The sequence below is a fragment of the Telmatherina bonti genome (assembly GCF_933228915.1).
Source record: "Telmatherina bonti genome assembly, chromosome: 9".
In the NCBI taxonomy this organism is placed as follows: Eukaryota; Metazoa; Chordata; class Actinopteri; order Atheriniformes; family Telmatherinidae; genus Telmatherina; species Telmatherina bonti.
In genome coordinates this window covers 19,262,863-19,287,682 of record NC_136627.1, presented here as the reverse complement: position 1 = coordinate 19,287,682, position 24,820 = coordinate 19,262,863, and the positions used below count along the sequence as shown (strand labels likewise).

The 24,820-nt window shown below is 37.0% G+C and overlaps 1 protein-coding gene across 1 annotated transcript in view; it reads right to left on the bottom strand.

The window, feature by feature from the left end:
* The window catches only part of grm5b (glutamate receptor, metabotropic 5b), a gene marked incomplete at its 3' end in the record, with an annotated part of 54,997 nt that overhangs the window by 23,790 nt on the left and 6,387 nt on the right, over positions 1 to 24,820 (bottom strand). The window contains exons 4-5 of the mRNA XM_079246839.1: positions 20,226 to 20,300; positions 19,812 to 19,986 (exon numbers count right to left, since the gene is read on the bottom strand). Of these exons, the coding sequence (XP_079102965.1) occupies positions 19,812 to 19,986; positions 20,226 to 20,300 (250 nt within the window). The remainder of the gene's footprint in view (positions 1 to 19,811; positions 19,987 to 20,225; positions 20,301 to 24,820) is intronic.

Genomic DNA, 24,820 nt, shown 5'->3' with positions numbered 1-24,820 from the left:
ATAGTCTGCATAGACCTTCATGTAAAAAAGATCTATATTACAGCACAAATACACACAGTGAAAGCGTCGTCTAGAGAGCTGCTATTGTCTCTATGGCTGATTCCCCACTGCCATAATACAAAAACGGAAAGGATTCTTTTCTATATTTAATCTGTTGAAGTGGTATTAAGATTTAAAGTTGTGTATTAACAAGAGTGCAGCTGCTTTGGATGAATGGTGATTGTCAGACAAGACAGACTGGATATGTAATGCCCTTGGAGTCTAAGTCAAAACCATTTGTTTTACATTATGTACTTTAGCTTTCATAATCCTAAAATGGCAAAAGCAAAATGACAATTTTTAGGTGAAATATAATTTTTTAAGAAAAGACTAAATGTTTAGATAAGTGGCACAAATGTCATATTCATGCACAAAAAAGCTCAAAAACAAGTTATTTTCTAAGATGGTCTTAAAGTAAGACTGTTCTCAGGCTAAAACCTGTAATGTGAAAAGAAAGTGTAGACCAGCTCTGAGCTCATCTATCATCGACTTCAGCCAAAATGAGGTCAGAGTTCACAGAGACTACAGCAAAACTCATTAGCCCAAATGTCAGAACTGTCTCACACATGAACATTATGAAGCTAAACTAATACTGTATGAAACATGCAGGTGGAGATGCGTGTGTGTGTGTGTAAGTGTGTATTCAGTTGTGTAATTTTGTGAGTGATCTGACCACTTTACACGCTTATCATTCAATAAACACGCAGACACAGTGAGCAGAACAGCCTGTGCCCGCTTACCTCGGCAGCAGGTTCAGTTTTACTCATCTATCACTGCCACATTTCATTACCCTCTGTCTGTGTTTCTGACACTCAGCTGCACTCAGTTCTACTCTTTTTTTTTTTTTTCCATTTCCTCCCCACATCTGGATACATTCTTCTGTTTTATTTTTCCCCATTTTTTCCATTTTATTCCTGATTATCTGTTTTTTTCACTTTGATTTTCTTTTTATTTGCAAACTTCTTCTACCTAAAGTATGTATTTACCATACATTGTTTTAGGTACATTTACCTTGGCTGTATATTACAAATATAATGTATTTGAACTGAAGATCAATATGCACCAAACTTAATACAGTGAGTTACTTATATAGAGGAACATGTTTGTAACTTTTTCACTTGATCCCTGTGTTCATTCAAGTGTAGGCTTGCAGAACATGATTCATATTTTTGCAACTTTCCTCATTCCCTTCTTGGCTTCACACAACAGTTCTTGATCTGATATGTGATGAGGGGATAGCAACAATTCACATGGCTATGAAAAGTGCATCATCCAGCGAAGCCAATGCAGTGTATTGAAATTTTAATGAAAATGGCTGTGACTAAATTAATTGTTTTTCTTTGCCTGTGCTCTATTTTGCCAGTAAAAATGATAGAAGTGCAAACAAACAGGAAAATGACAGTGATCACATTCAGTTATCTCAGCTCTCATTTGTTGATTTTTAAAATACACGTGAAAACAAAGTGCTGCCAGGTATGTTCAAGCCTTTCTTATTCTTTTAAGTGTAACACACTGAAGTCAGCTACAGCTCAGAAAGTCACAAATGAAGAAAGGTGTTGGATGTGATGGATGTTTATGCTTAAAATGAAAGGTGACCCTTCAGTCTGCATCCTTAAAAATATGTGACAAGAAACATTTTTTTTGCATTAGTATAGACATTGAAACATAAATATTCCTCTTTTATTCTGTGAGTTGGTGTTTTGACTTTAAGTCATCCAAATGCGCAATTATTAAATATATTTTAACAGAAACTTTAGTGAAATATGTTGAAAAAGAAAACTTTTAGAGCATATCAAGTTCACAGTGAGCTACTCTACTTGATCTTTTGCAGTGGTGAATTAAACGTATTGGAAAACATCCCATTTATTAAGACTTCATAACAGAACAAGGGGATAGAAAATATTACAGCTCATTAGTTGTTTGTAAATCTCTTCACATGACTGTATTTTCATCACTGTATTGGTGCGGGAAACTAAGACTCATTGGACTTTATCTTCTTACAAACATGCTGTTCTCAGGAAGTTTCTTAGGAAAACACATTCAGATATGTTACAAACATGTTTGCTGACCACAACATTGGTTGCATCTTTCCTGTTAGATTGATGAACGCTAATCTCTTTGTAAACTGAAAGGATGTGGCAGCTGGCCCTAATTTGCATGTGGAAATGTCCAAAGATGCATATAAATAAACTGAAAGGCCACAGCAGGGGTGAAAGTCAAATAGGGACAATAACAAACATTAATTTCCAAAAGAAATTAACTAATATAAATAATGATAATAATAAAGAACTATTTGTCCTTGTTTCTAAACTAACACACTTGATTATAATACTCTAACAGCAAGATATTTAGGTCATGCAAAAGCAGTTTTACAAACAGGGAATTAATTGCTCCTAACTTCAACAATGAGTCTGCAGTCTGGTCCCATGACTGCATCAGGGTGTGAATCATTGTAGTGCAGGCTAAAAGGAGAACTGATACACTGTAGAATAAATGCTTATCTCTCTTTAGTTACCATCTATGGTTTGTACAGCAAATTTGCGATCCTCTGTGTCCAAACACATCCAGCATCCTTTTAAGATACTGTGCAGTGCACTCAAGCAAGCACCTCCATGCATCTAGTTAGATGAAACATTCAGATGAGTTTGAAGGTTGGTCGGTGGTGCTATTAATCAGGGGGGAAAGCGTAACCTCTATCTTCTAATAGAGCTATAAGAAACAGCCACTGTTGTAGAATATGGTAATTATAAAAAGGTATGTAACAATGAGCCAAGCATCAACAGATGATCCTTGTGGGAGGTGCATACCAACAGAGTCTCTCTGTCATATTAAAGAATTATGTGCTCCTCCCAGGAAGCAGGAGACTACATTTAGTTGGTGGTTCTTTAACTTGCAAATGAGTTGGACATTTCTGGAGTGATATTGCTTGGGGCCGAGGGAACAGACCTGACTAGGGCACTGTAATGCCCACAGTGTGTCTTCTATTGGAGTGACGCTGTCTGAAAGACCAGCTATAGAATTAAATCACCTTTTTAAAGGGAGACTGCGTACCGTACCGTACCGTACCGTACCGTACCGTACCATACCATACCATACCATACCATACCATAATATACTGTACCATACCGTACCATACCATACCATAATATACTGTACCATACCGTACCATACCATACCATAATATACTGTACCATACCGTACCATACCATACCATACCATACCATACAAAATAAGAAATTTAAAACAATACATGTGTAATAAAAGGGGAAACAGATTGCATATCAATTTTATTTAGTTTGTTTTTGTTGTTGCTGTTCGTTTGTTTGTTTGCTTGTTTTATTCTGTACGCAAAATGTAAGAAAATATTTACAGCCTAATTAGCCATTGTCTCACTACCAGCAGAATCAGGAAAAATCATTTAAAAGGCAAATGGAAGGTTTTGTGAAATAAACAGGTGTAAAGAGGTAAATGGGGAGGAAGAAGATGGATGAGTACAGATAACGGACATTATTCCCCTCCAGCTGGGTTCTTTGTTTGGACGCAGTGAGGTGTGAGAGCAGCCCACACAAACATGCATGAGACACAAGTTTACCAAAGATTTAAGAGAAAACGCCCTGTACCCACTGTAAATTAAGACCTTTCTATGTTTCACTGTGATAGATCATCAGTTACTTTTTTTAATTGGTCATCAATACCAAAAAGAAGCCTTTTAGCTAAAGAAGCGAGAGGAACAAACAAGTAAGCAAATTACAGTGGAGCAACATATCCAGGTCTGCACAGACAGACAAACTAAGAGTTAGGATTAAGGAAAGGGCAGGATGAGCAATTCAGAAGGCGAGAAACAAGACCTATCAGTGAAACAACAGCAAAAGTGAACAGGTCAAAGACAACTGAATCCATCAAGATAAGTTAAGCCAGAGAAAAGTATAAAGTGACATAGATAGGATCTCTGGGGGGGGAGATCGAATTATGAATGTAGAGAAAAGAAGATCAAAAAGGGAGGCAGCGGTGTTCTATAAGGCTGGATAAGAGTGTGCTTGTACAAGGTTGTGAAATGAAGAGCAATAATGTTTGAGGTAAAGTGTGAGGTGGGCAATGGAGAAACATAGACATACACACAGTGAGAAAAGATGAAGCTATGATGTCAGGGGGAAAGAATTAAGAGAGAAACACAGGCTGTATATTCTACTCAGTCCTCCTGGTCTAGCCTCATCACTTTTTATTGCTTCACACATAAAAGTGTCATCTCTCATATTCAGCACAGCAGACATTGTAATATCACCTGCTGAGGTAATACACCTCTAGCGTAACATTACTCTCCCTCTCAGTCTTTTTTATTTCTGCTTCATCTTTATCACTGTGGTGTCCTTCTGGTCTTTTCTTCACAATCCTGTCTGAGCTTTTCCAACTCCCTTGCTATCATTTTCTTTTTTTTCTGTTTTTCAGCCTCCCAACACTTTCTCAGTTTCTGCACTCAAAGACCTCTGTGTCAAAGCCAAGTCTTTTAACTGACTTTCAACAGAGACTAGACTGAGGTTACTTCAATATCCAGTCATGGAATTACTTGGAAAAGACAAATGCATTTTTAACATTTTAACATTTAAGTATGTAGGCAGTCATCAATCAATTACAGTGATGATTATAAATCTCAGAGACCACTGACTTTACAAATGAGACAGCAGTATTGTATGAACAAAGGCTTCATATGTCAATATAATGCGAATATGACAAAAACTCTTGAGTAGCATAAGTAAATATTGGTACATATTCAACGCCCGTCAGCATTTCAGACACGTCAAATGCAAAGTCTCCGATTTGTGTGTGAAATTCTGGTTTGAAGTTGAAATACATTTACAGTGATTATCACTATGACAGCAACAACAGGTTGTTGTTTTTCTGGGGCAAAACTATTACAGAGCGTGCAATGAAGCACAAACAACTCTAATGTAATCTAATGATATGCCTGTGACTGAGAAGAACCAGTTGAAGGTATTCCTTCCTTTACACAATGGCAATAATAACACCAGTCGGTCCTGCACATGCGCACATACACACACACACACATCTAGGTTGGTCTGTTAAACAGTAAGGATTAGTGAGAAGTGCAGCTAATGCCCAATAATGAGGCATCCCGCTCATTGCCCACAGGACCGTGAGTGCATCAGTGACTGTGTATGAGTATTAGAAACAGAGAAAAGAGACCATACATTTCACAGCTCTGGTTTTCTAAACTTAAATTATATTACAATTTCTGATTTATAACATGATTCAGTCTTCTCTTTTTCTCTCTCAAGTAAAGAAAATGGCAGGCTTCATTAGCACGAAAGTGGACATTGATGCAAATATGACACAATCAAAGACTGTATGTAAAAAGATAGACGTAGCCTCAGTGACGTCACCCATAGGTTTCTGAAGAGCTGAATTGAAGCTCGGTGGGCGGTTCCTACCATCGTTATTTTGGCAGGGGCAAGCATGTCGTCTTGTCCAGAAAATAAAAATGTGGGCAAACAGGTGGAGCTGAAAAGAGGGCTGTGAGCGTCATGGTGGATGATTGACATCGAACGAACTCTGAGCAGCCTGTAGCTAAAAGCTTACCAAGCTAACTCAGAGATAACAGGAGCTAACCAGCTAACGGAGGTAAGTGGGCTAAAGCTAAGACATGTTGTTAACCGGCTAAAAACCGTGATTGTTCTGCGTTCTTCTTACATGAAGCAGGATATCGAGTACCTGTCAATCAAAAGGACACGGCCCTAAATATGGCAAATTTTGAGATGAAATTACTTTTAAACTGGTGATTTAGAAAAAAATTCACTTCCCCCACAGTTGTCATGAAGGTAAACCTAACCTATTAAACCGAAAATGGATTTTTGAACCAATCTGTAAACATGTTTATTTCTGCTGTGAAGTTGGCCTTTTTAACATGGGAGTCTATGGGGATTTGCTCTGTTTTGCAGCCCCTAGTGGATGAAGGGGGAATTGCAGTTTTATGCACTTCCGCATAGGCTACACTTTTAACCGCCATAGGTTTCCTGCTTGGACACAACACATCAAGCAACAGTAAGGTTAACAGTAACATGTTACACTAAAAGAACAGCCTAAGGCAAATTTGGAACAAACAAAGAATTAAAGTTGCAATCAAGCCAGAGATGGTCATGACAAAGTGATCCAAGAGCCAGGTTGTAGCTGGAAGGTGAGTCCAAATCATATTATAATAACACACACACACACTTCAAGAGCAGACACCTATATTCTTGATAAAAAGTTAGTCAATGCTCAAAAGCAATGGAACATGGCAGTGATTTGTATAATATACATCATGTATGTGTTGTGTGAGATAAACTGGACATTTTCTGGATTTATTCACTCAGGAAGATAATGTTTTTCATCTTTGAGCCAGGTGTTTACCATCACTGTTAATGTCAAATCCAAACAGGTTTGGCAGCACTGGTATTTCACTTCAACTTGTCTAGGTTTTGGAACTTTTTTTTAAAGTCTCTACTTTTTAAATGGTTAGCAAGGAGTTACAGATCATTAATATTTGGCGATTTTGCAACCCATATTTGTTTATTTTGGTTACATTCAATAACAGTTGACTCAATTTAGATTATTTTTTCCCTTTTTTTTTTTTTTATATATTTTTTTATTTTGTCTGAGCACATAGCAGCAAGATCTGTTATTATTACTATGGGATGCAGATGGAGACACGTTTATAGTACACAAGTAAACCTCTTGATCCCTCACTTGCAAACTTCCTTTCTTTCACAGACTATCTATCTTCGTCTTTCTATATTTTTCTTCCTCTCTGTCTCCTTTGTTGCTATGGTAACAAGCTGTGCGGGGGCTGCGATGCAGCACACATCACACCCGTCTCACTGAGCTGCCCAGAAGAGAGGGAAACGAGAGACAGAGACAAATGAATGATAGGGTTTAATGTGCGTGTTTGTTCAAGTTTAGAGAGAATAAATGCCATATACCATCCAGGTGAAAAATGAATCCATAAGTTAGAGCAACACTCTTGTGTTAAATTTTCTGCCTACAACTAATAACTGTAACCTGTATTGTAAGCATTTGTCAAGCTTTTTTTGGTTTAGTGCTAAACCTGACCAAACCTGAAAACTAACTAAACAAATCTGGTTACACTGTTTAACTTTGTTTGATTTCACCAAGAAGTTTAAATTTGGCAGTACTAAACTTGGATACACAACCACTATTCACCACAAATCATTGTGGTGTGGATGGTATGCTTCAGCACAAGCAGTTGCATGAAGAACATGTGGTATGCAGATTAATGAACCGAGCAAAACCAAATTCAAAAGGTGGTTTTCCTTTGTGATAAGTTTGTATACTCACAGAGTTAGCGTTGTCAGCTAAATTCATGCAACTGCTGATGCCAGAAAGAAAAACTGCTTAAATGTTAAGCTGAAGTCAGATGTGGAGGGAACTTGCTACCTACGATATCACCCATATGAATAAATTAACAGTGAAAGATTGAGCAGACCAGAAAATGAGAGTTTGTGTGACTCATGAGAGATTAGCTGTGGTTCCATTAAATTATCAAGTGAATTTCTAGCTAACTTTTGAAACATTGCTGAGTGTCGACAGATGAGCTTTAGGCCAAGGCTGACCAGCTTCGTTCCTTTAGGGCCATTGTCCTGCAAGTTTTCGATGTATCCCTGCTCAGACACACCATATTCAGGCGTGCAAAACCTTATTGGCTGTTGGATCAATTTAATTTGAGTTAGGTATGTTGAAGCAGTAACACATCTTAAACTTGCAGGACAGCGGGCCTCAAGGATCAGCTTTGGACACCCCTGTTATCTTACGTATACAGCCTTAAAGATCAGATTAGCTGTTGCCAATGGGAAAACGTGTGAATTCATTGCATATGATCTAAACCTGTCACCTTGGCCACACATGACAGAAAAATTGTCTTTTTTTTATTTGAAAAGATTCGTTTTTGTATGATAGCTAGCAGTTGTTATATATCAGATGAGGATTCTTGTTTAATCTATTAACACACTAAGCAATAGATCAAACTATCTTATATAATAAATGACAGAACATCAACCTGTTTTACTTTAGAAAATAAAACAGATAGATGGGAGAACACTTAATAAAATGAGGGTGAGCCAGTTTCTCAACCTGCGTAAACCCATTTCTTCTCACGCCTATCCTCATTGCTTCTCACACAGAAACATTAAATTATTTCAAAACATGGTGTCAGACTGCTGCTCCCACTTCTTTCTATTCACAGATTTTACTTCAGTGGAGGTCTGGGGTTATTTCTCTGAGGAATCAGAGTTCATATTTCTCTTAATTACCTTTGCTTGCCTCAGAGTCTGAGCTAAATTAAGGGGCAATTTATTTCCTGTCCAGGGAAGAAGGGTAATTCTTTATAGATAGCCTTTTCAAATGTGTAATGAATTAAAAATGTGATGAGGAAAGGGAGGAAAAAGACTGACGGACATATGGAAATCAACAAGAATAAAAAAAAAGTAAGGTGAAATGGCATGACAATGAATGAAGTGTACTAAAAACTAACATCAGAAGCTATTTGTGTTGATGAGATCTTTGTGTCAGATTGTATGCACAGCGAATCTCCAGGACATCAACATCAAATATTAAACAGAAAATCTGAGTGTAAACCCTTAGATTCTGGTGTGGATTACTGTGACAACAACCATTAAAAGGATTATTTTAGGTGTGTGTGTGTGTGTGCGTGTGTGTGTGTGTTGGGGTCTGTGCATGCAGAGTCACTGATGTAACAGTCAGATTAATCCTGCAGTGTGAATCTCAGAAAATGAGCAGCAAATACCAAACAGTGGGCTCACAAAAGACAACCAGCACAAACAATATTTTGTATCGACACTTAAAAAAACATTCTAAACAAGTTACAAAAGGAAAATATATATTTACTCTCCGCTACCTTCTATTTGCCTTTCCTTTCAGCTATCACTGTCTGTCTGTCACCCCCACCTGTACTCTAATTCCAAGTACTTTTCCCATTGGAGTGCTGTAAGAGGATAAGACCGTTCCCTGGGAGAGCAATAAGAGGATGAATATGTGTGTAAGTGTATGTCTGTGTCTCCGCTGTTTCCTAAATATGTGTGTATATGCATTCATGTGATTTTTTATGTGCTACACCTTTTGGTCAGTCAATCTGTTACTGGTTGTGTTGCATTAACATGTCGACATTACATCGTTTAGACAAGTGTGTGGAGGTGTGTGCGTTTCTACATGCCCCTAGGTCCGCCCTACATACAGAAAACCTCCTAATTCCCTGTCAAGGGACTCTGAGCTAGACATTCCTGTGTGTTTTTTAGTTCTTCAATGTCTGTTTTTCTTCTTTCTAACAGCAGAGTGATCAGTCGCTGTCATTAATCAGTCTATCTCTTACAGTGAGAGCCAAAAGAAGAAAGATAAAAGGAGAAGCGCAGCCCCCAGAGCTGCCTTATGACCTGATCTGGGGAAAACATTTGAAGCACCCAATCGTATCTTGATACAGTCAAAAACTGCACGAATACAGAAGCAGAAGAAATCTGGTATTAGTTTGAGTCACAAAAACTTTTATCTAACTTTCTTGTCCATCAAATATGTAACTTTCTTATCAGTCAACCAATCAATAATCAATACTTCTTGTAACAGCAGTTTTGAAATGTAGCAATTAGTTCATTTTGCACTGCCTAAATTTATTTTAATCACTATAATAAACTTACTTCCAAATTGCTTGTACCACTGTAGCAAGATCAGAGCAGCATTAAACCAATGAAAACATTCAGAGGTAAAACCGTTTCAGGGTCCCCAAGACCATATTAAGAGGAATTTGGTTAAAAATCTGTGCTAGGCTTATGAGGAAATAAGATCAGAAATAAACTTGTACAACAGCACAAGTACATTTCTAAGATAAGAGTTGGGACGGTCGACAGGTATCCCACATATAATTTGATCCGCTATCCTCCCTGCTGTGTCAAATAAGATATTTAAAGCGGTTCATAAAGTTGTTACTCAGAATAAATTTTCTTTATTAACCATATGCAGTTCTACTTACAAAGCAAAGAAGGCACAACAACAGCCTCAACGTACAGGTCTTATACATGTAAGCTTTTAGTGTGGGTATGGATTTAAGTTTAAATAATAATGGGTATGTTTTTTATTCTGATTTCTACCAAATTCATCTCACTTAACTATGAGAATAGTTTCATGATGGACAAGACCCATGGACATTTGTCCACTCTAATTTTTGGGATTTCCTTCCACACAAAACACTGTACGAGCTCCTAACAGGATAGAACAGACTGAAATAAAACAATAAACCTGGCGAGAGGCTTTGATGCAGGGGGGAGAATAAAAATGAATAAGCTTGACATAAAATTAATGTATATAAACTTTTATTATTGTATAGCTGCTTGCAGTACATCTATTCAGCTCCTCTCTGCCTGTAATTAAAATCAATCAACATGCAAAACAATTTATGATAATTGTGGAGGAAATTTAATCTATTAATTTTTTTTATTGTTTGTACTTGATCAAATTCACAATTTACGAATTAATCAAAGACACCCAAATGAAAAAACTAAGTTAAGTCACTGACTACGGTAACATGATGTTTTTTAATTCAGAATTAATAATTCGGAATTAAATCATTCAGAAATAAAGTATTCTCCAACAAGTTTACATAAAAATAATAATTCTGAATGAAGGTTTACATGAAACACGTCCTCACTTAAATCCTCTTTAGAGCAGCGGGTTGGGAAAAAAAATCCCCCTTATGCCCAAACAATGTCTCCCCTTAAACAGAAAAAACAGACATAACAAAAAATCAAAGGCAAAAAGAGAGAAGTGTCAAAAAATCAAGAACAGAAAAAAGGTGAAGGAAACAGAGGGTGTGACGGAAAAAGACAGGTGATGACAGACAGAGAAAGGTAGGAAAAGACCAGTGACTTGAATAAAAAATTCTTTGATATTGGATAGTTACAGTTCAACAGCTTTTTTGATCTGCTGTCTAAGAGGACTTCGCCCAAACAGACAATGGAAAATGAAAGTCAAGACGGAGTTTTAGTGGAGTTTAAAATGTGAAGACATAAACTTCCCTTGAGAACTCTTTGATATCTGTTTGACACTTTTGACACCAAGGTACAAAGAGATCTGAGGCACTCTCATGAATTTCTTCATTTATCAAATTCACTAGAAAGGGACAACATGTGCTATTAAAAACAAAATTTTAAAAAGTAATGTTTCCTTCAAATGTTTAATTAATATATACTTCATTAATTCAAAGATGGAAGTCCTTTGTCATTAGACTGAACAAGTCTAATCTGTTAAAGCTATCACATTCTGCTGTTTTCTATATTTAATCTGTAAAAGGATCCTGTGATTTAGACAGTTAAATATGTCACATATTCTGTTTTCATTATTCTTGAAGGAATCTAATATCCCAGCAGCCAAACCTAAACCAATGCAAGTAAAAAGAAAAAGGAAAAGGAAAAAAAAATACTCAGTGCACAAGCTGAGTCCATGAGTGTACCTGGCAGTCACAGCTGGTTCAGATAAGGTTGTAATAACAGCAGGACTGAAAAAACAAAATGAAAGTCACAAATCTTGAGTCACAGATCAAATATTTCTAACACGAGTCAATATGTATCCGAGTGTGAGATCAGGTAAACGTATCTTCCTGGATACTCCTGCTATATAACAGGACTAACCACATTAGCAGTTTTAACTACTGTTGCAAGTGTTAATAATCTGTGTCAAGTAACTTTAGAGTGTGTAGCCTATCTATACTATGAAGCGTCATACAAAGTCTGCACACGCTTACGGTTAGTGAATGAGACAGCCTACCTTGTGTACAACAATTACCCATAGTGCTCCAGTACCCCGTTGCCTAGCAGCTGCAGATGTGGTACTATCCAATTGAAGCAATTGTATTTTTCCACGAAACACACAAATAGAATATGGGAAACAATGTTGAGGAAGCAGCCCAGATGAGCTCTCCTCAAAGTCTGGTAGTAAAAGTAGACCTATGCTGCCCACTAACTATGTTCTGGAAAAGGGGCTGCAAAGCATCCACTGCTCAGAGCCTTCGCTTCATGCCAAATAAAGTGTGGGATTGTCGGGTGGGCTTGAAGGAGACTTCCAAATGGGACAGTACATGGCGCCACTATGACATATGTAGCCAAAGAATCTGCACTTTAAGTGCATAGACCCTGAATTGGGACACAGCTTATGTCTGTCTGTGTCATATTTCGTCAAGACAAGCACACACAACAGCAATGCAAACATGAAACTTTGCAGCCATGTAGAAAAGATTTGAGTTTAATCATGAATGTGATCCAACACAGAGGTGTCAGAGTACAAGCGAGTATGTTATAATGTTATAATGTATAAAGTCTACTGGGTCAGATCATCAACATTTTGTCAGGTATCAGGTCCGACTTCAAGATGGTCCTTAATTTGAACTGTAGTTTATCTGTATTCTGATACAGCTTTCGTTTTTACTGAGGTTTAGGGATGTTAAACTCCAGGCCTCAATGACAATTGTCCTACAGGTTTTAACTGTTTCCCTGCTTCAAAACTATTCAGTCAAGTAATGGGTCATTGTGTAGAATTTAACAACACACTGTTGTCAAATCCATAGGGATCCATTCATTTTCATTTGGCTGTTTTGGAGCAGGTAGCATTGAAAAAGTGCGGCACAATGATGAGGAATAGAGTTTGCTTTAGATGCTTTAGTTAATCCATTTATATTAAAAATGTATTGGAAAAATTTCACTTCACATTAAATTTGTGTTGAACTCTCTTAAAGGGGAATAGATTTCAAGATAAGACATCAGTATTATACACCGGTAAGGTTTTCTGATAACATGGTGTTGACATCTGTCCAAAAAATGTGCCCACAAATATAATAACCAACACAAATACTAAAACATCCACCATGCTTTCAAATACTGTTTATTATGAGTTGCCTTCTCATACTTACACACAGATACATGCAAGAAAAAGATTAAGTATTTGAAAGCATCAACCACATTATTGTAGCTAAGAATAAAATTCAGTACTGAGTTACAGAGATTATTGAAAAAGCAGCAGATCCAGATATGGCTTCAGAATTTCTGCATCAAAAGTTTTAATAAGAAATCCAAAATTGTTTTTATGGATATGAGAACAGTCATGGCCTGGACAACACTTCCTACATAAGTAAGTGGTTTAAATCTATATATAATCTAATAAAAATACTGCAAACAACAGCTCCCAGTCCAAGCCTGGGTTAGGAGAGGTTGTTAACTATTGCAAACACATCTTTCTTGAAGATTCCAGGAAAACATTTTCAATTCAGTTCAATTCAGCTTTATTGAATAGCACCACTTCACAACAATGGCACTTTACAAACACATCCGTTCAAGCCAATTCATAAATAGCCTACCAAATAGAAACCAACAGATTTTATTGAATCATGACTTCAATCCAGTCCCCCATCCCGATCATGCATGAGGCGACAGTGGGAAGGAAAACTCCTTTTTTAACAGGAAAAAAAAACCTTTAGCAGAACCTGGTTCAGGGAGGGCAGCCAATGTTTGCCATGGGGATTTATTTGATTCCACATTAATAAAAGATCGTGGAGATAAATGTATTTGATTTTTAATTAATCGATACTAAACGGAGTACAAAGTAGTATAAAGATAGCCATAGAGTGAGAAAAAAACTTCAATGTGGACAAAAGACATATAGAAATCCTGATGATCGTTTAATGATTGAAATGTAGCACTCTGAAATCAAAATCAAAATTAAACCAAATCGAACCATGACATGCCTAAGCTTGAACCCCTCTGATACATACACAAAGTACATTCAAGCTTGTATTCAGTAAAACACAAACAGACTAGTGACCACAAAGCAATCTCAGCATTAGAAAGGGACACCATACAGAGATCCATTATTCTCAGCACCACTACAGTCACAAACCCAGTAGCTTACAAGCACCACATTTGCACAAACCAAGGCGTACAGCCAGCAGGAATAATGAATACTGATGGATAATCAAACATGTGCTAATGCACATGAAAAGCAACTCTCTCCTCATCTTCCCCCTCCCTTGTAACACCGTCATTCATTATAACATATTCCCCTGTGCTTAATTATGAGAACTCTTTTATTGCAAAGCTATGAAAAGAAACAACAAGATTAATTTTTATCATTTCCCCAATTAAAGTACATGAAATAGCTTGTTAATCAAGGATAAATCAACATGGTCCTGGTAAAATATTGCACAGCTCCAAAGCCACCAACAGAATGAAGCAGATCCCGTTTGTGCATATATGTGTTTTAATGCCTGTCTGACACTTAAAAAATGCAGGGCGTGTATATTATCCTTTTACTATGAGAAACTTACCTTTCATGTCTGAGAAAAAAACATTTGCTTAGTCTGCTTTTTACTTTGCCTCCAACTGCTAATTTCATCTCTTTTCAGTCATCTTCCCCCCTTTCCCCCCTTTTTCCCCACTCTTTTCTGAATTCTGCCCCAGTTCTCGCTCCGTTTCCCCACTCTGCCTTCAGAGAATCTTTGATTTCATTTCAATGCTATACAGGTGTATAATACATGATTAAATCAATTTTAAACACAGACAACTGTGACACATACATACACACACACACACACACACACACACACATACATACATACATACATACATACATACATACAATCATACTTTTTTTTCTAAAATAAAAAAAATAAAGTGTAACTTTAACATGTAACTGTGATGTAAAGTGGAACACAAATAAACAATTTACTCTAACACTCATCCAGACAAAATTCAACAGGAAAGGGAGGGAGAGATAATAAGATAAAGTCTCAAAAGGAGTGGAGACAAAAACCAGCAATGATAAATTATCTGGAGTCACACAATAACAGAATAAGTGCTTCATCTATCAGTGATCAATGTAGTTAAAGGCATAATCAATAAAACAGTTTAGCTAGAGAAAACAGGACAAACGGTGCCCACTTGCCAACACGGTCTCACACTTCACACACACACACACACATATATATAGAACACCCACACATGCACATAGTCATTCACATAAACACATGCGCATGCGCCACATCACCCCTGCTGCTATGTTGGATTCATCCAAATACGGTTGGGAAAATTTCCATGGCAACAGCAGGCAGACGGGGTGCAGACTTGTGCGGGATGAACTCCAGACAGAGTCTGCTTGACTTCTTACTCAAACTATTCTTTTTCAACTTATTCAGCAGGATGATGGTTGTTTCAGGACAGTCTGAATACCTGCCTCTTAAAGAAACACACACAATCCAAGCTTGGTAACATGCTAGCTGCCATTTTTCAGCTGTTTTCAGTACCACATGAAAGGTGGGACAGGCTGCTAAATTTGCATCCATTAGATTCATAACATTATCTACATTTCTAATCTTTTTTTGTCATTTTTAACGTTTTATGTGTTACCATATCAAGTAGACGTAGATTTGCATTTTATTTTTTAATAAAAATGTTTTGTAAAGCTTGTGCACACAAGATAAAACATTCATTACTGGCAATAATGGAAAAGAAATGCACGAACAGGTCAAGGGCAGGCAGTACTTGAGAGAGATACATATGATAGTTTGTACTAAGTAACCATAAAGTACAGGAATGTGACAGTAGCTACACTTATTCGGTCATTCATTCGTTACCCAAACTGCTTAGTGCGATTAATGGTCGCAGGGAAGCTGGAGCCTATCCCAGCAGCCTTTGGGCGAAAGGCGGGGTACACTCTGGACAGCTCGCCAGTACATCACAGGGCCTAGCTACATTTACATAGAGCCAAATATACTGATCGCAATTGGTTTCAAAGTTCTATCAGAAGGAAAGTTATTAACGTATACACCTTATTCTGATTGAAAAGTGTCAGACCAAAAAGGTGTTCTTTCGGTTTCACAGTGGTAGAATATTCCTTTTCCCAAACCAGTTGTGGTATCATGTAAACATTGAATTAAAAAGTTTTCAGGTCACATTCTTACAGCACATGCTCTGACTAGACATAAACACGCAACTAGTGGTGTTTCCTCACACGGGAAGATGTTGGTTAACAAACAAATTCACTGGACAGTGGCAGAAAGTTTGTTTTTAATTGAAACTCTGTCTCTACGCTTTTTCCTCTTGATTGTTTGCAGTGGGGGAGATTAGTATCAACCTGATGCTTGAAAGTACTGCAAACACCACAACAACTGTGACAATCAGTTTGTAGACTTCTCCATCTTTGATAAATCCTATGATGTAAACATCTTTCTGCACATGTCAGACAGGACAATACTGCATAAATGTTAGCGCATGTACACTCACACCAGACCAGAATAGATTAGTTAACATGTAAACAGTTGCTTAAAATCTTAAATCAGGGTGATTTCAAACATAATGGGGGGAAAGTCTCTGTGTGAACATGGCTAGAGAAGTCACCACAAAATAAGTCACAGCATAGCAATAAGTCCTATATGTTCTCTTAAATAATCACTGAAACATGAAGACAAAAAGGAATTCATCTGATAGATCTTGAATTTAAAAAAAGCAGATTTATCTTTTTAGATGCATGTTTGTGTATGTGTGTAGAGATTGGTCCGTGTGTCCCATGTGGCAATAGATATTTATCTCACCCTAGCTACTCATTAATGGGTCTGTAGCCATCTGGCACCACAAGGAATTGTGCCACCAAAAAAATCAATGTACTGAGGCAGAAAGGTATGTCTGTGTGTCTACATTGGCAAATGTGCGTGAGTGTGTTCATGGCATAGTCTTCTGGTTTTGTTGTCGCTACTCCAATGACTGGATGTATTATTTATGGGAGAAGGGGGAAATACAAGATCTAATCAGAAACATATTGAAACAGGACAGTTTTAAGTCTCGTATCAAATATTTATTATGGCTCCACAGGTGAATTTCCACATAGGAGCCAAGTATTTTGTGCTACATATTTCTATTTTTGTCTGAGTTGTTGCTTTCCACTGTTTTTATGGAGCTTGTACATCCAAATATCTATGAAGACACGCAAAAACAATCTTACAGACTAGCAAGGAGCCTTATCTACCTCAGATAGCAATGCACTTTTCACAACACACTATGTGCTATAATGTCAGTCTGCAGTTTGCTCTCGAGCATGCAGAAAATTTTGTGTTGGAAGAATAAAGTTAATTTGGATGATTATAATATAGTTTTATAAGGTATGCAGCACATGCGCCTTTTTAAATAGTAGAAAATTAATTCTAGGATCCAGACATATTTAGGTATTTCACAACTATCTACCCAACAAACTGGCTAATCTGCTTCATCATGATCTGTATGCTCCTCTGGTAATGTAATTATCCCAGTATTAAATGAGTGTCTGGCCAACTGAGTTAATAAGAAGTTGTTTCCACAGACCCCTGGTGAGCAGGGCACCCACCCATGACCGTCTCCAATTTGTAACTGCAGTTCATTTATGATACCGATGCTAACGAAGGGTGATATTCAATTAACTGACCAAATCAAAAGCGACTTGCAAGAGATAGAGAACTCCAAGATGTTTTGCAAAAGCTATACAGTTGAACAAACCCACCCCCTATTTCTGTTTTTTACCACTAAAATGTCAAACAGTTGGAGAGTTTCAGCAGATTTTAACTCTTTAAATTCAACAACGTTACCAGTGACATAAAGGGATTTGCATAATTCAAATTACTGTGATTCTTCAACCACTCATGCTACTTATGTACATCCAATAGAGCTTTGCATTGTTTCGAAGGAATTGGAAAAAAATCTGAAAGTGAAACAAAGAATATGAATCAGCAGTATGAGTGTTACACTGTGGAAACTGTGATGAAACAGAAAATAAATCTGAATTTTAATTTCTAGATAACCACACAAGATAAGCACAGAAGAAAGTATTTGACAGAAATATTTCTCATAGAGAAGCTGTTTGGCCAGACCCCATGGATACATGTTGTCTACATAAGCAGCTATGTGTGGGCTTTATATGTGGAACTAGATGATAATATTTTGATACATGCAGAAACTGTGGTTTCTTCATTACCCACCATTGATTACTATTATTGACCGTCATCTCGTCAAGCAGGAGCAGTTATGCACCATCATATTTTTAATCGTTTCCTACTGATACTTTAACAAACTTGCCCAGTGCCAAATTCATCATAAATATGACTAAAACACTCCTTTAATTTGATGAAGACATGATATTTTTGGTTTTTTTTAATGCATTGGGAAAAAAAATATACATGTTCAACGTAGGATAAGACTTTACCTCACCCCGATGAGGACGATGGTGATGTTGATGAGGATGGTGATGAGTAGGGTGAGTGAGATGGCAACCATGACAACGCAAAATATGCTGGTTAGGATGATTTGACAACACAGCACTGATAACTGTGGAAGAGTAGAGGAGAAATTAAATCATCATTATTATTTTCAGTTAACCCAAAATGTGTTTTATTTTATGCAGACCGGTGTGTATAGTTGTTAAAACCATTATTCACCCTATGTTAACTGGTACGGAGGTCTCTAGGGGACACATGGAAACTCAACGTATCACACACATACACCTGACATATACTGTTTCTGATTATAGTGAACCTTATCATCTGTAGTTTATCCGTTTTTTATCCATATTTAAGCCCTACAACATACTTCCTCTGTTAAAATGGACATAATGTCAGGAGTATGCGTATGTTACTGAGAAGAAGAGACCGGAAAAACCAAAAGAAACAGCAAAACGGCTTTAAATGGGTTGTGTGCACTCTCATAGCCATCCAATCAAGTGTCTCTCAGATGATCCCTTTCTTGCGAGGGTACATAAAAGTATTGCTCGGTAAAGCAAAAGAAAAAAAACTCCCCATGTCCCTGGGGGGGGGGGGGGGGGCTCCATAAAATGAACAGTTTGCATGACAATGAATATCGAAGAGGCATGCAGCTTTTATACACAAGACAAGATGTCAGAACTGCCTGAGGAATATATTTAAGCCTGAGTTTAAAATCCAATTCTACCATAAAATATATTTTGTTTAATTTTTTTGTGACTTCATAAACAGAATTAATGTTTCTTTGACTCACAATTAATGTGTTTACAACAGGTGTTTGGGCTGGAAGTTGCAGATTAATAAATTAAAGTAAAAATAAATAAGTAATAAGTAAATCAACATTAGCATATTTTTTATTCTCCCTTTTATATAATTTTTAAGTTTATTACAAAATACAGCTTAATATAATCATCAGTCTTTTGGCTGTAATGATTAATGAATGTTTCTCAGTATCAATTAATCTGGTGAGCATTTCTTCAATTAAATTATCCACCTCAGAGCTGTGATGTCATTAGAGGCTTGGTTTTGTCTGACATCCAAAAATCATAAGAAATCAAAGATTAATTAATTAGCAGAAGCATTAAATAAGCAACAATTACAAATTATGGCAACTACATACACCTCTATGTTTATAATTATCAATACAAGTCACAACTAAGGGGGTTATTTTATAGACAAGCAGAGCATCTGCCCTTAGAAATACATGTTTTCTTTAAAATGATTTATTTGACTGTATTATTCTACTTATTTGCCCAGACATAAAAACATCACAATGAAAATGGAGAAAATAAAAAATGACTGGTTCATCTCAGTCATCCGTTTTATATAAAAAAGAGGATAAATCACAAGTTCCAAGATATATAATTCAGATGGAGAAACATTAAAGAGACTAGATCTGTCAACACAACAGAAATTCACTTTGTGACCCACTGACCTGCCGATGAGGAGGAACTCCCCCACCAGTCCCTGCCGTCTCATAGCCATGAGGATATTACGGACGGTCATGCCTTCACAGAAACATGCTACTACTCTGGCCTTTGGCAAGTGCGCCCTCAGTCTCTCCAGGAGCCGATCAAAGCTCTGCTCTCCAGCATTGCTCCAGATTTTGCCTGAGGAAAGCATGTCAGACAAAAACATCTGAAACCTTCATAACATATTTGGATATCAATACTTTTTATCTGAGAGGTCGACTTTGGGACACTGCATCATCAGCTTTCATGACGTATCAACCACCTAATGTAAATGTGAAGCAGGAGCCTTAAAATTACTCTATAACCCATAAAAAAAAATCAGTTTTAGTTAAGCATAAGCAATAAATAAGACAGATCTGTTGGTCTGTGCTTCTTACCAGAGTGGGCAATACAGATGCCCTCTTTGGCTGCCATGTCCTTGAAAGCTTCCATCCCACTTTCACCATAGTTGCCTAAAGAACCACAGAAAGAGTACAAGAGGTTTTTAATTAGCTCACTTTTGTGATGAAATTATATCTACTTTAAAAATGGGACATGGATGGACAGAGATTTAGAAACAGGCAAACGTCTTTTTTAGAAGAAAATGTGCAATAGAGAGGGGCCTGAACCATCTTATCTCCAAACAAACCCAACCACAGCAACTTGCTTATTGTGGACCGTGCATACCAGCTCAAATTCATGTCAAAGAAACCATCTCACTACTGTGGCACCCCTTTCTTTGCCAGGGAAAGTGGGTGACCTGGAATTTATGCTAATGAGGGGTTTTGCACACTAGAGAAGACTATGATAGGATTACCCACTCTAATTTTTTTTTTTTATCCTCCACTCTTTTATTGGCTTTCATTCTCTGCGTTGATTAAAGAAAACATGAAAACTGTCTTTTTTATCCTCTTGCTTTTCTCTCTGATGACTTAACTGTGTGAGACTACCTGCTGAGTGCACGCTAATTTGATATCTTCGATCTGAGGGGCAGATGAAGTCCCACAATCCCAGACTATGAAACATCTCACAGTGTCCATGTAGTCAGGCCAGTGATGAGGGCGGTGGAGTGAAGTGTAAAGTCCCCGTAATTAGTGTCTCAGTGAGAGGATTGAGAGACAGATGGTACAGACCATTCTTCCCTAGTGCACTTTGAGACACAGGCGCACATGCACACATACACGTTCATTCATTCTGGTACCATTACAAAAATCAGTAAGGCTTGTAACCTACTTCACCCTGGAGTCAGTGGGGATTTATGTGTGAGACCAGTTTCTCCTTCCTTCAGTAAGTCTGCCATACGTCTCTTCATCACTCTGTCTCTCAGATGTACATACACCTCAACATTAAAATCACACTGTCCCACAAACACACTTTTGCTCTTTTCCCTGCTAGATATCTGTATAGTTTTAGTGTTTTCTAAATAAAAAATTTAATTACAAAAGAGTTGCAGATGCAATCTTCCATTTATATTTCTGTTTATAGTACAGAGATAATCAGACAAATGACTGATTATATTATGTTGCCTTTATGCCGCTGTACATTAAAGCCTTGAGAAAAATCCCTTAAATGGCTTTACTTTGGTTACTCCTAAACCTCCTAAATGTGTCTTCTTTTAAACAGAAATTATCTCACTCGTCATTAACTCTGCTGGAGCCTGCAGTGTGCATCGTATGGCAACAGCATGCGCCACAAGATGCTGTGAACCCCCCCCCCCCCCCCCCCCCCCCCTCGACTACACACTGCAGTATCGTTGCACAGGTTTGCACTATTAAGAGAGGTCAACAAAAATTATGTTTGTTTAAAATATGGCTTTCTTTGGACAAAGGATATCAAAACATATCATTCAACCCACAATCACCATTGAGACATTGTCACATAATTATTTCTGACTCAAGATTTATACTAAAGTAATGCCTATTAAACCCAGTAACAAAATAACTAAAAGCATAATTAAGGTCGACTACTAAGCCATTCACATGTCTGTTAATGAGCCACACCAGTAAAAGAAACCTACACATGTGATAAATAATGAAGAAAATAGCTGAAATACTGAATGACTTCAGCAGCTCTGGTTGTTAACCTGATACAGGTCAGGAAATTTATTGATTAACAAGCATTCAGGCCAATCCTTAAAAAACCTCCTGCAACTTATTAAGTCAAATTACATAAATTCATCTTCAGCTCTATAAATCATCTGATACAAAACTTACACTCTGTCTTTAGCCTCAGTCATTTCTTACTTCCACCTTGCTGTCGTCTTCTGATGCTGGCCCTCTTCGAAATTTATTTTCACTTCATTTCTCACATTCAGTAATGTGTATCAAATGATCCACAAGCAAGTGCAAAATCTTCACTATCACATTTCTAAAACAAATCACCTCATACACAGGACATTTAACTAATTCACACATGTGGTACTTTGGTTTAATCACCTTCCACTGAAAAAAACCAACAACTGAGATCACACATTCACAGTTTTTCTCTGATACAGCTCTCCCCTCTCCGTTGTGTACCTTTGTTCCTATCTTTCAAAAAGCTTTTGTTCTTTCACTTCTAAATTAAATCTATTATTGTGATGATATATTCAGCACAGATTATACAAAACACTATAAAAATTTGTCTGTGAAATTTCAGTATTCTGGAGAAAAGTGTTCAGAGAGGAAAGATAAGATGTGCTTTTAATCATTTGTTTTTGTGCACTAAATAAAGATGGTATATAAATTATCAAATCACTGATAATAATTATTATTGTCTTATTTTAACTTCCCATCGCTTTCAAAGAGTTAAAAAAGAAAAACAACATAAACTCTCTTTTCACATCGTTCTGTCTGTAATACCAATGAATTCTCTTCTATATTTATTTGATAGTCTTTATTAAACTACACTGCCATGTGAAATAAAAGCCAGTCCAGTTGTTAAGCTTTCCACACCTGACACCTCACCTTTTCTACCAGAATCTTCCTAGCAGCAGGCAAAACAAGCTATAAAATGGAGCTACCAAATCAGAAATCTGTCTTATTTTCATTCATTTTATTGCTCAACAGTCTAGTCTTCATTTTAAATTCCAGGATTACTCATCTTTTGTCACATTTATATATATATTTTTGTCCTCATTTGTTCTGTGCCACATCTTTAGCCAGAGAAAAATGTGTAGTGATAATTTGAATTTCTTTTTACTGTATTAAAAGTAAAAGGTCCCTTTTGTCTCAATTTCTTTTCATCTCTCTCCTTCTTTATTCCTCCTCTTCCAGCTATCCTCAAACCCTTTATCACATCCGTGGGAGTGCTGGAAAAAGCTTCATTTTCATGCAAATTGTGCACATATTCACAAATTTTATTTAAGATAACTGCGTCCACATCAATATCTTTCAGCATTACTGAGAAATTCATGAGTAGGTGCAAAGTAAGTGACAAGTGTCACACTGCAAATGATGTTGCAGAGCTTCATTAACCTAACAGGCTGCATTTGCTTTGCACCAGTGAAAGTATGTTTAAGGTACGCTTGGGGTGTCTTACAGGGGTCACCTGTCTTGGTTATTTAACTCAGACTGTTTGCATTTGTAATTAGTTTATTTTTGGAAACGTTTCCAGTAAAAACAGTCATACTTTTTCCTGACATTAATCAGCAATAAGCTACATGTGTCAAAATAATTCAGACCAACTACTTTCCTCCAACCTTACATGTAAAACTGAAGGCCTCTGACAGCGGGCATCATCTCAAGCCCCAAGACTGAGAACTTTTAGATTTACAGTGCATGTTGGAAGTATTTTTAATAATTTTATATTGCCTGTGTTATGTGCACTGCTTATATCAACACTGTTGCATAAGCGTATATAATCAAACACTAACTTTTAGTATTATTCAGGCAGGAACAGTTCACAAATCTGTTACTCTTAATAAGCTCTGTTGACATACAGCATTTCACGTTCACACTATGACCACCTGACATTTTCTTAGTTTTGTGCATGTAGCTTGTATGTTGCAGTAAATGTGCTTGTGCACTCAAAATAATTACCACACTTACTACAATATGCAATTTGAGACAGCATTTGTCTGTGGCCATACATGTCAGTTTTTGGTGCTTAAGAGTGGTCTTTCACGGCAACAAGGTTTCTGGTTCAAATCTTCACTTTATATGCAGAGCATGTTCTCTCTGTGCATAAGTTCTCCATGTACTTTGCCCCTAATTATCTTAATCTAATTTATTATTTTATTGTGATCTTTGCTAATTTTGCTGTCTTCTCTTTACAACACCTGTAATGCTTTTGATGTTTTTATATAAAGCTCTTTGAATTGTTTTTTACATGAAATTTGCGCAACAAAATAACTCGCCTTGCCTTGCCTTGCCTTTCCTCGCCTTACCTTGCATCCCTCCCTCCCACTAGTTTATTTGTGGATTTTAATTTGATCGCAGGCCTGCTTATGCATGCTTGCCTTTTTTGTCTCAGCAATCTCCAAGCTTAACATAAAGACAGGTGATGAATACTTCAAAATGATTGTTTTTCAGCAAAGTGCAGGTTTGTAAAAGTACCTTCAGCGCAGATTCGTTTTTCTGATCATGAAAGAAATTTTGAGTTTCCGACACTTTTCAGGATGCACTTTACAACCACTAGATTTGAGTCAAAATTCAGCTTATTGAAAAAAAGACTGAATACTTTTTCATACAGGATGCTATTTTTGTTTTGAGCCAATCTTTTGATTAAATCAATAAATAACTTTTAAAAAAAAAAGAGGTACTAGAGGTACTTATGCAATACTGGTGCAGTTGGGCCATCAGCTCCATTAACTTTAGCCTGGCATATAACATAGGCATAATAAAGATATATGTATATATGTCTTTGAGCATGTCTTGCACTAGTCCGTGTGCCAATATTGATCTAGTCATTTCATAACTCTTCCTGACTGAATCCGAAGAGCAGAAATTATGTGACAATGAGCAATTATACTGATGGATTTTGGGGGTAAACTAAATAGAGTGGCCTTACACGT